This window comes from Gallinula chloropus (genome assembly GCF_964237585.1).
Source record: "Gallinula chloropus genome assembly, chromosome: 1".
Taxonomy (NCBI): domain Eukaryota; kingdom Metazoa; phylum Chordata; class Aves; order Gruiformes; family Rallidae; genus Gallinula; species Gallinula chloropus.
The window spans coordinates 16,406,665-16,420,302 of NC_140085.1; the positions used below are offsets into that span (position 1 = coordinate 16,406,665).

General features: G+C 48.6%; 4 protein-coding genes across 4 annotated transcripts; 2 read left to right on the plus strand and 2 right to left on the minus strand.

Annotated features, from left to right (window-relative positions):
• Nucleotides 1–58: 58 nt before the first annotated feature.
• On the plus strand, nucleotides 59–590 carry LOC311201431 (histone H3.2). Its single transcript, XM_084275818.1, has one exon. It carries the CDS (start codon nucleotides 86–88, stop codon nucleotides 494–496), a length of 411 nt encoding a protein of 136 aa, XP_084131944.1. The 5' UTR covers nucleotides 59–85; the 3' UTR covers nucleotides 497–590.
• Nucleotides 591–5,872: 5,282 nt separating this feature from the next.
• On the minus strand, nucleotides 5,873–6,283 carry LOC311201658 (histone H3.2; the record flags this gene model as incomplete). Its single annotated transcript, XM_084276081.1, has 1 exon — nucleotides 5,873–6,283. One exon carries the CDS (start codon nucleotides 6,281–6,283, stop codon nucleotides 5,873–5,875), a length of 411 nt encoding a protein of 136 aa, XP_084132207.1.
• A 1,346-nt stretch (nucleotides 6,284–7,629) lies between these two features.
• Nucleotides 7,630–8,037, plus strand: LOC311200636 (histone H2A type 2-C; the record flags this gene model as incomplete). Its single annotated transcript, XM_084274924.1, has 1 exon — nucleotides 7,630–8,037. The coding sequence occupies exon 1, from the start codon at nucleotides 7,648–7,650 to the stop codon at nucleotides 8,035–8,037; it is 390 nt and encodes a 129-aa protein (XP_084131050.1). The 5' UTR covers nucleotides 7,630–7,647.
• Nucleotides 8,038–9,147: 1,110 nt separating this feature from the next.
• Nucleotides 9,148–9,526, minus strand: LOC311190415 (histone H4). Its single transcript, XM_084262324.1, has one exon. It carries the CDS (start codon nucleotides 9,515–9,517, stop codon nucleotides 9,206–9,208), a length of 312 nt encoding a protein of 103 aa, XP_084118450.1. The 5' UTR covers nucleotides 9,518–9,526; the 3' UTR covers nucleotides 9,148–9,205.
• Nucleotides 9,527–13,638: the final 4,112 nt, after the last annotated feature.

The following is a 13,638-nucleotide window of genomic DNA, read 5'->3' on the forward strand; positions in this document are numbered from 1 at the left end:
GGAGGCGGCTCTATAAATAAGGGCGCTGCGCGGCTCCACTTGCTCATTCCCATCTCATCGGAGGGAGGTTGCTGGGTGCTGGGAGATGGCGCGTACGAAGCAGACGGCGCGTAAGTCGACGGGCGGGAAGGCGCCCCGCAAGCAGCTGGCCACCAAGGCGGCCCGCAAGAGCGCGCCGGCCACGGGCGGCGTGAAGAAGCCGCACCGGTACCGGCCCGGCACGGTGGCGCTGCGCGAGATCCGGCGCTACCAGAAGTCGACGGAGCTGCTGATCCGCAAGCTGCCCTTCCAGCGCCTGGTGCGCGAGATCGCGCAGGACTTCAAGACCGACCTGCGCTTCCAGAGCTCGGCCGTGATGGCGCTGCAGGAGGCCAGCGAGGCCTACCTGGTGGGGCTCTTCGAGGACACCAACCTCTGCGCCATCCACGCCAAGCGCGTCACCATCATGCCCAAGGACATCCAGCTGGCCCGACGCATCCGCGGGGAGCGCGCCTGAGCTTCCACCGAGCGGATCTTTGACCACCGAAAACACAAAGGCTCTTTTAAGAGCCACTCCATGCACAATAAAAGGAGCTGGAGCACACTTTAAACCGGTGTGGTTTAGAAACAACTGCGTGTTTTGGTTTTTTTCCCTTGGCTGTAACTAATTTTAAGTTCCACAGCATTTCCTGTGCATAAACTTCTAATAAACTCACAAAGCTCTAAAATCTCTGCAACTCACCAGACTTCTTGCAAATAGTGACTGGGAATAACAGGCACTTTATGGATACTTAATGTGGTGGAGGAGTCAAAATTGGAGGGTAAAAGTTGATACATTGATTTAAAGAGGATAAAGCTGAGAACATCAGGTAGAATAGAGGCTTTGGCATCACTACAACTATGTCAGACCCGGAACAGCTTTGAAGGAGAAGAGGCTGTGGGGACAGGGGGAACAGCTCTATTTACATCCATGGGCTCAGGAATCCTGCACCTTTAACTCTACTGGCTTGGGTGGGTCTGAGCACAAAGCAGAAACTTCCTACAGCTCTTTGGAAACCTGTTACAGTTGAACTTGGTAAGGCAGTCTGTATTCATAAGTTTTGGCAGCAAGAACATCTGTCTCAGAAATGGTTTTTTTTGGAAGCTAGTCTAAAAAGCATGAGTAACATCTAAAGAGACAGGGCACATGAGGCTTCTCCCTCACGTAACTAAGTGCAGGCAACTATGGTTGAAAAGAACTGGATACAGGAATAGCTGTCAGTGTTCACATCTGTTATCATTGTAATATAAAACTGGGGGGGGGAAGTATTTAATGAGTTTGGGGGTGGTTTTTTTTTCTGGGATTTGGGATTATTTTGGGGGTGTAAACATTTTGAATAAGGGTTTATCAAAATATTTGAGTAGAAGTTTACTTGTTCCTGTAAGACTACATGTATTTGTCTTTGAACTTGTACTTCCTCGGGTGCTGTTTATGAATTTTTAGGCAGCTAGAAAATGTGCTGAGCTGTCAGTTTTCTCAATTAGATTTCTGGGCTTCTTCAGAAGATACTATCAGGACATATACATATATGTATGGAGCTTTCAACCTTGTAAGGATACACCTTTGCTTGGATTCTGAGAGACGTGCAGAGCAATGACCAGCCTAATAATATCCTAAGCATTAAAATAGGAACTTAAAAAGTAGAATGAATCACAGAATGGTTTGGGTTGGAAAGGGCCTTAAAGATCATCCAATTCTACCTCGGCATTTTCTACCATGGGCAGGGACACCCTCCACTAGCCCAGGCTGCCCAATGCCCCATCCAACCTGGCCTTGAACCTGGACTCCCAGGGAGGGGGCAGCCACAGATTTTCTGGGAAACCTGTGCCAGGGCCTCTCCACCCTCACAGGGAAGAATTTATTCTTAATACCTATTTTCAGTCTCCCCTTCTCCATCTTAAGTCCATGCCCTTGGAAACAGTCCCTTTCCAGCTTTCCTGTAGGCCCCTTTAGGCACCTTTCCCATGCTTTCGTTTAGGAGTGCTTGCTGCATTAGATACAATTTGTCAGACAGCACTGGGATGGACCAGAGAAGGTGAACATGCTTCAACAATGTATACTGTAGTTGGTGTTGTGGCTCTTTCTTCCCTCACACCCTTCCCATCCTGCCCCCACCCCCCAACCTCATTTAAAGCCCCTCAGAGCAGTTTGTTGATCTTCATAGCCTTGTTTGAAAACGGATTGCAATAGAAAAGAGCTACAATGTTACCAACTGAGGAATGGCTATGCAGTCTAGGGTAGAGGAGGTGGCCTACCTTTTTCTCTTCCAAATGGAATGTGTAAGTATTTTTTATTATATGTTTCACCTCTATATATTTGTATGTAAAATAAAACCTATCTGAATTCATAATGAATAAGAATAAAAGAATCTCAAATGATGCAGAAAGAAAATAGCAAATTGTGATTTGAATACTATGGTGTAGTTAAGATTTCTTATTGTAATAGGATGCAGCAAGCTGTGAGAAGAGAAATTGCACTTACAGCCTGGAGAATGAAGGAAACCTAATAAGCCATAAAGGTTCTGTGTTCCCTTAAAAGTCAGATGACAAAAGCACAACCTCATTCCTTGCTTCTACTGGTTCAATCGTCCTAGAGTATATTTAATGTTAAGGGGGTGGGGGGAAGGGTAGGGCAGGGAGGGCATGGGCAAGACCTCTTTCATTTCTAACCAACACCACATTGCTCACACTGTACAGTCCTACCCAGTCCTTTATGGTGATTTTACTGGATAGCACCAATTCAAGACCTGGGAACAGAGACAAGGCATTAACAGTTACAGTTGAATAATTTCCTTATTCACTTCAGAGAGTAGATTCCACAGTGTGGAATCAGTGAGGGCTCCTTACAGAGCCTGGGTGTGCACTACAAGCAGGTAGCAGTGTCTGTTCCACTAAGGTCATTTTAATTCACCCCATGACTTTTATTTATTTACAGTTATAAGAAGTCTGAGGCTTTAGCCATTGTAACTTTTGCTAACCTCACAGAATGGTTTGGGTTCAAATTTCATCTAGTTCCAATCCCCTGCCATGGACAAGGACATCCTTCAACCTGGCCTTGAAAGCTTCAACACCTCAAAGTGGAGCCTAGCCACAGAGTGAGGTCATTTCAGTTAATGATACACAGCTAATGTGGGGGAAAGCTTATAATCAGGATGGAACCTTCTGAAGACTTTTAGTGTACCCAGACATATAGATAAATTTAAAATTCTAATCGTTTGAAATTACACTTACAGGCACAGTCTCTGTGCTATTCCAGCAGAAGCACTTCAACCTTCAACTTTATAAAGCTGTCACCAATTACTCTGCAAGTGGTGATGTGTAAGTAGATTAGTAAAATAGAATATTTCAGTCAGAAGGGCTCTACAATTTTCACCTAATCTGACTGCAAAGTAGCTTATTTCATTTGATCTATCATATTGTAATGTTGGAACCATAAAAACATGAACCCAGATGATTAAAGCAGAGTGGTGCTGAGGCAGAGGGGACTGGGAAAGAGACAGAGGTGGATGGAAACTGAGAATTCAAATTTGGGGTGAGCGTAAAAGCATAGATATGTGTGCATCTAGAGAGTGTGTGTGTGTGTGTGTGTGTGTGTGTGTGCATACACCCATCCATACCTACATCATTATGCTGTATTAGTTCTACCTACTATAGTTTATCGCCTGTATAGTGTTTCTGAAACACACATTAGGAAACGTCCTGCAGAGTTCCCAAGACGCCATACACAAACCGCTGAACTTTCATTTCAGGCTGATTTAGCTGTTAACATTTTGGGAGGTGTGTTGGACAGGCCAGACTCCATTACCAGGGACACAGGAAAAGGTACTGTGACCAAAAAAAAAAAGAAGAAAAGACAATTCTAATACGATTGTTTTATTTGTGAATGTATAGAAAAGGTTATTTCATGGAAATGCTACAAGTGGTAGGCCCTGCAAGGCTTAAAACAGTCAAAAAAGAAATTGAAATGAAATAAAGGCCAACTGCAATTCCCTGAATACAAAACTTTACTGAATCAACTCGGCTCCAGTAAATTTTGACCTGATCCCTCTGTGTGTGTTCTTCTGCTGACTCCACCTTCTTCTTATCATCAAAACCAAAATGCTTGTCCTCAATTCTCAAAACCAAACAAGAATATTTTATCTTCAGGCCTCTCATCTGTTAGAAAGATGCCAAGGCTTGATAGTGACTTTATTTCTTCCCCACTTGAATTTGGTCCTCAGGAAACTTTCCCTAGTGCTGGTGCTCTCGATTTATTTGTAAAATGGAAGAGCAGTCTTCCCAGGAAAATCCACCAGATTGCCTTTGCTTTTTCTAAGTCTCCTTTGGCTTCTACTCCAGCCTTTCCTCAAAGTCATAAAGCAAGCAAAGAAAATTGAGATTTCTAAATAACAATTAGACTAGTTAATTGAATTTTTCATGTTTTATATTTTGCGTCAAGGCTTACTTTTATGTTTTGCAGCAGTCTTTAGTACTTTTTATCATCTCATACTTCAGAGGTGAAGCTCTCATATCTGAAAGAGTGTTAGGATTTTTAGAGTATATCCTAGCAAGAGCAAAATGTAAGATCTGCTTGTGCTCCTAACATATGTATGTGGTCCTAACAGTATGATGTCTGGGGAGGACATGGGACAATTATCATAGGCTAAAGATTGGCAGTAGTGTTGATCTACCAGAGGGTAAGCAGACTCTACAGAAGGACCTGGACAGGTTGGATTGATGGGCCAAGGCCAATTGTGTGAGGTTAAACAAGGCCAAGTGCTGTGCCCTGCACTTGGGTCACAACAACTCCATGCAAAGCTACAGGCTTGGAGTGGAGTGGCTCAAGAGCTGTCTGTAGGAGAGACACCTGGGGGTGTTGATCGATACCAAGCTGAATACAAGCCAGCAGTGTGCCCAGGTGACCAAGAAGGCCAATGGCACCCTGGCCTGAATCAGGAACAGTGTGGCCAGCAAGAGTAGGGAAGGGATCCTTCCCCTGTACTCAGTACTGGTGAGGCCACACCCAGGAGTGCTGTGCTCAGTTTTGGGCCCCTCACCACAAAAAGGAGATCAAGATGCTTGAACTTGTACAGAGAAGGGCTACAAAGCTGGTGAAGGGTTTAGAACACCAATCTTATGAGGAGCAGCTGAGGGGAGCTGGGCTTGTTTAGTTTAGAGAAAAGGAGACTGAGGGAAGACCCCATAGCTCTCTACAACTGTGTATAAGGCGGTTGTAGTGAGGTGGGGATTGGTCTGTTCTCACTGGTAGCTAGTGACAGGGCAAGAGGAAACAATCTGAAGCTGCATCAGGATAGGTTTAGGTTGAATATTAGAAAAAATTCTTTACTGAAAGGGTTGTTAGATATTGGAACAGGCTGCCCAGGGAAGTGTTTTAAAGAGCACATGTTGTACTTGGTGACACAGTCTAGTGTTGGACTGGACAGATGGTTGGACTGGACCTTGAAGGTTTTTTCCAACCAAAACAATTCGAGTCTATAATTTCTGTCATGCAATTTAATTAATGTCTAATTAAACTTATTGCAAGCTATTAAATGAAAGAGTATTTTTCATTTATCTTACCTGAGCCCTCCTTACTCCATCTTGCAGTTACTTTTTCTGCATATTCCATTAGATATTTCCAACCTCCACAAGCTAACAAGATGCAACATTGCTCATAACATTGTAGCTGAGTAGTTGAAGGTGACTGCTTAGCAAACCACGTAAATACTTTCAGTGTGTTAAAATGTTGTATCAAACTGTCATTTAAGACTGTGTCACAGCTCTCTTGGGGGATGTGGTGGCTCTTAAAAGAGCCTTTAGGATGTGGGGATGAAGGATGACAGGGAGGGGGAAAGTGGCAGCAACCACAGAAGGCTCAGGCACGCTCCCCGCGGATGCGTCGGGCCAGCTGGATGTCCTTGGGCATGATGGTGACGCGCTTGGCGTGGATGGCGCAGAGGTTGGTGTCCTCGAAGAGCCCCACCAGGTAGGCCTCGCTGGCCTCCTGCAGCGCCATCACGGCCGAGCTCTGGAAGCGCAAGTCGGTCTTGAAGTCCTGCGCGATCTCACGCACCAGGCGCTGGAAGGGCAGCTTGCGGATCAGCAGCTCCGTCGACTTCTGGTAGCGCCGGATCTCGCGCAGCGCCACCGTGCCGGGCCGGTACCGGTGCGGCTTCTTCACGCCGCCCGTGGCCGGCGCGCTCTTGCGGGCCGCCTTGGTGGCCAGCTGCTTGCGGGGCGCCTTCCCGCCCGTCGACTTACGCGCCGTCTGCTTTGTACGCGCCATCGCTCTAAAGCAAACTGAAGCGAAAGGAGAAAGAGTACTGTGCTCTTTCCGCACTGCAGGAGTATATATAGCACCGGTGCCGTCTCTGATAGGCCGGTGGGTACATCTCGGCGCTTATTGGTCTATCCGAATTTTAAAAATCCCGCCAACGAAAAGCCCGGGTTTTCGCTTTTATTTTTGCTACATTCTGTGTGTCTGCTAAAGCGGCAATTATTTAACCCCCCCCGTCTATTTTCCATTTTCAGAAAACTTTTATTATTTCGATTTTTAACAATGCTTAGGCATTGAGTCTTTCAATAAAAACTTTTTTTCCTTTGAATATTTTTCTCTTTTCACTGTGGGGTTTGGTTGTTTGGGTTTGTTTTTTTTTTTTTGGAGGGGATTTCCATAGAAAGTTATCAAGCATAAAAAAATGCCAATGGCTTTATTTAAATAATTTTCAATGATATAGGAATACAGAATAAAAAAAAAAAAGTTTGAGAAAAGTGGTGGAGGTTGGAAAAACGTATTTAAAGAAATAACAGGAAAAGCGTTACTAAAGGAGCTTAACTAAATAATGAGTTCTTCCCTATTGGAGTTTTGTCTATAGTAAGAAAATAGGGGTCAGAGTAGGAGAGTATCCAAGTGTTTAATTTCATTGTCCTGCTGTGTCTTTGGGAGGGTGGAGGGGAGTTCCGTGCATGAGCGAGCTGTGATGGGTTACAGCTGCAAGGAAGCGTGTTACAGTGCTGGAAGGTCGGAAAGCTTTCGGGTGGCTCGGAGTTGGGTAGGAGCAAACCCTTGCAGCGGGGAAAAGATGCCGCGTGAAACGACAGCGGGAGTAGTTCCCGCTTTCACCCCGCTCCTCCACACCCCCCCCCCATACCCGCCCGCCAGTTCCTCTCCCCTTCCACGCGCTCCTGCTCGCTGACACAACCCAATCGCCTCCCCTTCCCAGCCCGCGCTTTGCCGAGCCAGCTGCTGGCAGACAAGAGAGAGAGAATCCGGTCAGAAAGGGGCCATCTGAGCCGCGGCAGGGCGGGGATGGGGCTGCAGCAACAATGGCGGCGGGAGCGAGCACTGCTCGTCCCGGGAGGAGCCGCCATGCGAAGTCCGCCCCTGCTGCCTCGCCATTGGCCGCCTATAGAGAGAGGGCGGAAGCCAACCGGAGCTGTGGCCCTCGCTATTGGTCACGACGAGATTCGCTCCGCCATTGGGTGCGCGCCGGCCGGAGGCGCCCCAGCCTATGAGGAGGCTGCGGCTCGGCAACGGGAGGGGGTATAAAGGCGGCCTGAGCGCACGGGTGCTGTATCTGCTCTTTCCCGTCCATCAGCCGGGAGCGTTTTACTGAGAGAGCGTGAGGCCGATCGACTGAGGGAAGAAAGATGTCCGGCCGCGGGAAGCAGGGCGGGAAGGCGCGCGCCAAGGCCAAGTCCCGCTCGTCGCGAGCCGGGCTGCAGTTCCCCGTGGGCCGCGTGCACCGGCTGCTGCGCAAGGGCAACTACGCGGAGCGGGTGGGCGCCGGCGCCCCGGTGTACCTGGCGGCCGTGCTGGAGTACCTGACGGCCGAGATCCTGGAGCTGGCGGGCAACGCGGCCCGCGACAACAAGAAGACGCGCATCATCCCCCGCCACCTGCAGCTGGCCATCCGCAACGACGAGGAGCTCAACAAGCTGCTGGGCAAGGTGACGATCGCGCAGGGCGGGGTGCTGCCCAACATCCAGGCCGTGCTGCTGCCCAAGAAGACCGAGAGCCATAAAGCCAAGAGCAAGTAAGCCGGTACCGGAGAAGCGTCCCTGCCGCAGAAGCAAAACCCAAAGGCTCTTTTCAGAGCCACCCACCTACTCGAGAAAGAGTTTGAATCACTGCTTTAGTGGATGGCAGGGGATCGCGCTTACTGCGCTTCTCGGGGCGGGTGGAGGTGCGGGGGGAATGGAGGGTTTCCTCCTCTGTAGCCGCCTCCTCGGCTTGGCTGTGCCAGAGATCTTGTTCGCTGCCGGTAAAGTTTCGTTTCTTCGTTTGCCCCGCAGCTCCGCTCGGACTGGCGCGCTACTCGTCCGGAGCGGGGCAGTGCCGGGAGAGCGGAGCGCAGGCTCTGCCGAGCCCAGTCCCACGGAGCCAGTTGCCGTCCGCCCGCCCGCCCAGAGCTCGCGGACGCTTGATCCGCTCTGCACGGAGAAGGGCTCGGCGTACAAAGACCGCCAGTCCCCCACACTCCGGGGATGCCCAAGACCGGTGTCGTCACCGCAGCTTACCGCTTCAGGAATGAGCGGGAGGGAGGAAAGGCGGTATCTGCTGCTCTGTGCGGTTTATTTTACACACACGTACCCCTCCCACTGTACCTGACGCACCCCTCGCCCACACGTGCCCCTCCTTTCCCCCCCCCCCCCCACATACTCCATTTTTCCTCCCGTCCACACTACTCCCCTTCCTCCCCCCCCCCCCCCCATCGCGTTTATTGGTTTTATTGAGTCGGGCGGTCTTGAGGTGCCGTTGCCTTGGCGCGCGTTTTTCCCAGAGCCCTGTACAGGCGGGCACCGGGCTCGCCGTACAATCCCCGGCGTTTTCCACGACTTCCAGGCAGCCGTAAATGTCTCCCCAAAACGCAAAATGTTGTGCTCTGCCCTCCCTTAACCCCCTTGCAGAGCTGCGCGCCTCGGAAAGCGAGCTCTACCACAGCAGGGACGCGGGCGGGCAGCAGAGCAGCAGGGCGCTAGAGGAGCCCGAGCCACGCTGCCATGGCTGCCCGGCCCGGCCGCAGCTCCGCAGGAAAATGGCGGGTGGAGACCGAGAGCGGTGGGGGACAAAGAGAACGGGAATAAGCGAGCAAGCTCGATACACACAAGAATCGAGTCACTGCGACACAGCCCTTTCAAAAGACGGAGTGGGTGGCTCTTAAAAGAGCCTTTGGGTTCTCGGAATGATGCGGGAGCGAGAGGCTTTCTAGCCGCCGAAGCCGTAGAGGGTGCGTCCCTGGCGCTTGAGGGCGTAGACCACGTCCATGGCCGTGACCGTCTTCCTCTTGGCGTGCTCGGTGTAGGTGACGGCGTCGCGGATCACGTTCTCCAGGAAGACCTTCAGCACGCCGCGCGTCTCCTCGTAGATGAGCCCCGAGATGCGCTTCACGCCGCCGCGCCGAGCCAGGCGGCGGATGGCCGGCTTGGTGATGCCCTGGATGTTGTCACGCAGCACCTTGCGGTGGCGCTTGGCGCCGCCCTTGCCGAGCCCCTTCCCGCCCTTGCCTCTGCCAGACATGATGCTTCTCAGCCGCCTGCCTCAAGCTGTGGCCCCCGCCGCCCGCGCCGCCGCCTTTATGCGGTGGGGTCCGACCTGTTTGGGAGCAGGGGCGGGCACGGCTCGCCGGGGCGGGGATGCAGCTTCGTTCCCTCCGCGGGCGCGGCGAGGCGGAGCCTTCGCTCTTGGCGGCTCTCGGGCACCCCCCGGGGGCCCTAGCCAGCCTCGCCGCGCCAGTCCCCGCCTCCGCCTCCTCCTCTCTCGCCTTCCCCCAGCGCCGGTGCCCCTGACGCGCCGTTTCCTGGCGTCTTCCTCTCCGGGCGGGGCGACGGCGCGCAGCCCTTCCTTTGGGGAGGGGCCGAGCGAGCAGCTGCGCGGGGAGCAGGCGGCCTTGCGGCCCCGCAGACCCTTGTTGTGGTCACCCCGTTTCTCGGGAGTTCGCAGGTGACATCGCAAGGGCTCAATGGTAGGATTGTCAACTGGCTGTTAAAGATAAGAATTGACATGTCACCTCTGTGGCCTTCTTGCTAATCTTTGGATTATTTTGTGAAGCATTGGCAACATCACATAGAGATGTGCCTTTGTCTAGGAACAGAAAAAACGTTGTGCATGTTTTCCTAGGTGCTTCTGTGTGACTTGGGCTATTGAATCACTGTCATGTCCAGAAAGGCCCTTTTCAGCATAGAACTGTGGAAGACCCTTTTCTGTCTGTCCTGTGTCTGGAGTGTAGCTTTATACAAAGTCTCAGACATCCTGGTCACATTCATAAAGCATTATGTTTCCTGTTTAGATCACTGGTACTTACCGTATGAAAATGAATTATGTATGTCAAATGCACAACAAGGATGTCCACACCAGCTATGTGCATGTGTATCTTCGTGTTTTCAAAAGCTTGACATCTGAGTGGGTGCTCTTCCTTTCATGTCTTTTTTTCCTTTCACCACTATACATTGTCATTGACATCATTTCACTTTGTTATTTTAGAACAACTTCACAACTGAAAATTTGTCATCATGAGTGCTAATCCATACCTCATTTATGCAGGCTGTCCTCCCAGTGCTCCTTTTTTGTACCTCTGGGCCCACTGAGGCTATGAGATTAGCATAATTCCAAGATGGAGAATTTTCCCTCTGCTCATCATGGCTGAATACGCAATTCATTATCCACGGAGAGGCAGAGGAGATCCTTTCAAGATGAAGGACTCAGGGAGATCTTTGTGAACTCTGACAAGCCTTTGTCTCGCTGACATTAGCGTTTGGTTCTGCCTCAGTCACTCTGACTCCAGGAGGGAAGGGCTCTGAGAGTGATGCGATCTAAAAATACAATGGTGAGGTAATTTTTCCCTGCATCTTTCAGCTCAGATATTTCATACAGGAATGTCTCTGCCTGGCCTTGAAGGCTCCTGATTTCTTTTTTTCTGTTCTTTCAGATGACTTGTCATTCTTCCTGTTTCAAATATATTCTCTTCAACTCTCTTCAGCTACAGAAAGGGGGTTCGGTTCAGCCTCTCTGCTGGTTGCCACTTTGTCCCATTTCATCTGCACTACAGAAAGCATGTTTTCCAGCACCATTTTGTAGCAGAGACACACCAAGGGTGCTTAACTGTATATAAATGAGATTTTCCTCTATGATAAGGATGTGCTCCATGTAGTATACATGATCATCACCCATTTGTCTATGTATCACTCCCACTGTACCTATTCCTTGTGAAATTTGTTGTGTTAAAACCTTATCATAAAGTGTAAAAAATGAGAGAGCATATGTCCAGGGAAAGCAGTTAATAAACACATAGGAGAAAAACATCCATAGAAACCTCCGATTCAGAGATATTCCCTCTGACTCAATGATTCCCTGGACTACAAACGACCAGACCAAAGAGATCATTTTAATGAGGTATCGGTTATTGTTCTTACACTCTTTTGTTAATGGCCTCTGACATAGAAAGGATATTGGCCCAGATGGAAGTTTCCTGTGAATTATTCTGTTCTGCCAGTATTATGTTTGTAAGTCTGTCTGGAATTCAATTCAAAGGGCCATGCAATCTCAAGGCTGTCCCACTCATGCTGCCCATTCATTTCTCCCCACTCAGTTCCATGCTGATATTCCTAACTGCAAAAACAAGTTTTACTACTACATTTTGTATTCTTCCTTTGTCATCTCCCAGACTTGCAGCTTGTGTGTCCTAGATACTAGCCCAATAGAGCTAATGTCTTCTTAAACACTGATGAGACAGAGTGGTGACTCTGCTACCTTAGAGATAAGAATGTGACCCAAAAAACCCCACAACCCCCAGAAATGACCCTTCACCCTACTAGGATAATAAGTACATATTGTAAAATGGAAAAAAAAATCTACACATCTACACCAAATTAGTTTTCAAGTGTAAGAATATTTTATTTTCATTGGTGTCAAGTATAAAATGAACATTCCTGTTCTCAACTGATGATGTATCTGCCATGAGTAACCCTTGATCAAGGACATCAAATCTTGTTTTCTTCTAAAGAATTAATAAAACAAGATTTTACCTTTGCCACCATTTAGGTTTTGGTGGTGGGTTGTTTTTTTTTTTTTTTTCCTGAATGAAGATATTGATGTGAATGAATGTGCATTAGATCTGGACAGTTATTATCAGAATTACTCAATCATTTGCCTTATTCATCAGCTGGCCTTTTTCTCAACAGCTTTGGGCAATTTGGGCTATTAAGGTGTTTGTGGTTTAGGCTTTGTTGTGTTTTTTTTTTTTTTTTTCTTATAGCTGTCGCATTGCAGTTTGAGTAAACCTGAAACCCCATCTATTTCTCTTTACTTACCACCCCCATATAGCTGGACACAGGTTGATCCTACAGGAAAGTGGGAGAGGGACTGTTCACCAGGAACTGTAGTGATAGGACAAGGAGCAATGGCTTCAAGCTGAAAGAGGGTAGGTTTAGGTTAGACATTAAGAATAAATTCTTTACTGTGAGAGTGGTGAGACACTGGCTCAGGTTGTCCAGAGGGGTTGTAGAAGCCTCATCCCTGCAGCCATTTAAGGCCAGGTTAGATGGGGCTTTGGGAAACCCAGTCTAGTGAGGGTGTCCCTGCCTGTGGCAGGGGGGTTGGAACTACATGATCTTGGAGGTCCCTTCCAACCCAAAGCATTCTATGATTCTATGATTCCATGATCTCTGCTCATACCTACTTATTGCTGACCTTGTGTGCTAGTTTTAACCACACAATTTAATATAAGATGTTGCAAACTACTAACCTCAAGCAGCACATAAAAGTTATACTTGTTATTCTACTCCTTACTTCATGTACTAATCAACCAAAACTTGATTGCATTTTCAGTATCAAAAATGGAGAAAAACTATGTCAGAAAGACCAAGATTTAGACTTCATAGACTTATGGAAGCAAATCCTTCTTTCTGAGACCAGATCATATAAGACAATTTGCAGATTAAATAGGTGATAATAATTCCTTCTTGAATGTGCCTAGAATGTATACACACACATTCATGTGCCTATGAAGCAGGCTTTCTGACTTCCCTTTGTCCTAGGGAACCTGCTTTGGCAGGGGGTTGGACTTGATCTCTAGAGGTCCTTTCCAACCCCTACAATTCTGTGATTCTAACTGTCATATTGCAGGACTGCAGATTGATTGCCCTCGTTGTGAGGAAATCCAGACACCAGCCTGCCATTCCAGTGCCCCTGGCAGTCTGGGTGACATCCTAACCAGGGACAGTGCAGCTCTGGCACCAGCCTATGGTGAAGCCATGAAGCTTGTACTGTAAAAAAACCCATAAGCTACAGCACAAAAGCCTTGCAACAAATACCTCTTCAAAATCTTTTTGGTCCCTTTTATGGTAAGACAGACAGACCTAATTGCTACCTTGTGTTACTCCTGCTCTAGAAAGATGATACAAACTGCCTTATCTAGAGCCAGTGCCTGCTTTATCCTCACACACCTCTGAGGAAGACTGGCAAGTACCTTCACATGGTGCATGACACAGTCCTTCAGCTTTCATATAACCTACTCTGTGTCTGGGTGCCACCATCACTGCCTGTGTGACCAAAAAAAAAAGGTCACCTGCCAACCCAGATGTACCTGGAAACCTGTCGCATCACCCCTTGGGGTGTGACCACCCAGAGAGATGGTGGATTGT

Coding starts and splice junctions, on each gene's coding strand:
- LOC311190415 (XM_084262324.1), bottom strand. CDS start 9,517: ATGTCTGGCAGAGGCAAGGGCGGGAAGGGGCTCGGCAAGGGCGGCGCC.
- LOC311201431 (XM_084275818.1), top strand. CDS start 86: ATGGCGCGTACGAAGCAGACGGCGCGTAAGTCGACGGGCGGGAAGGCG.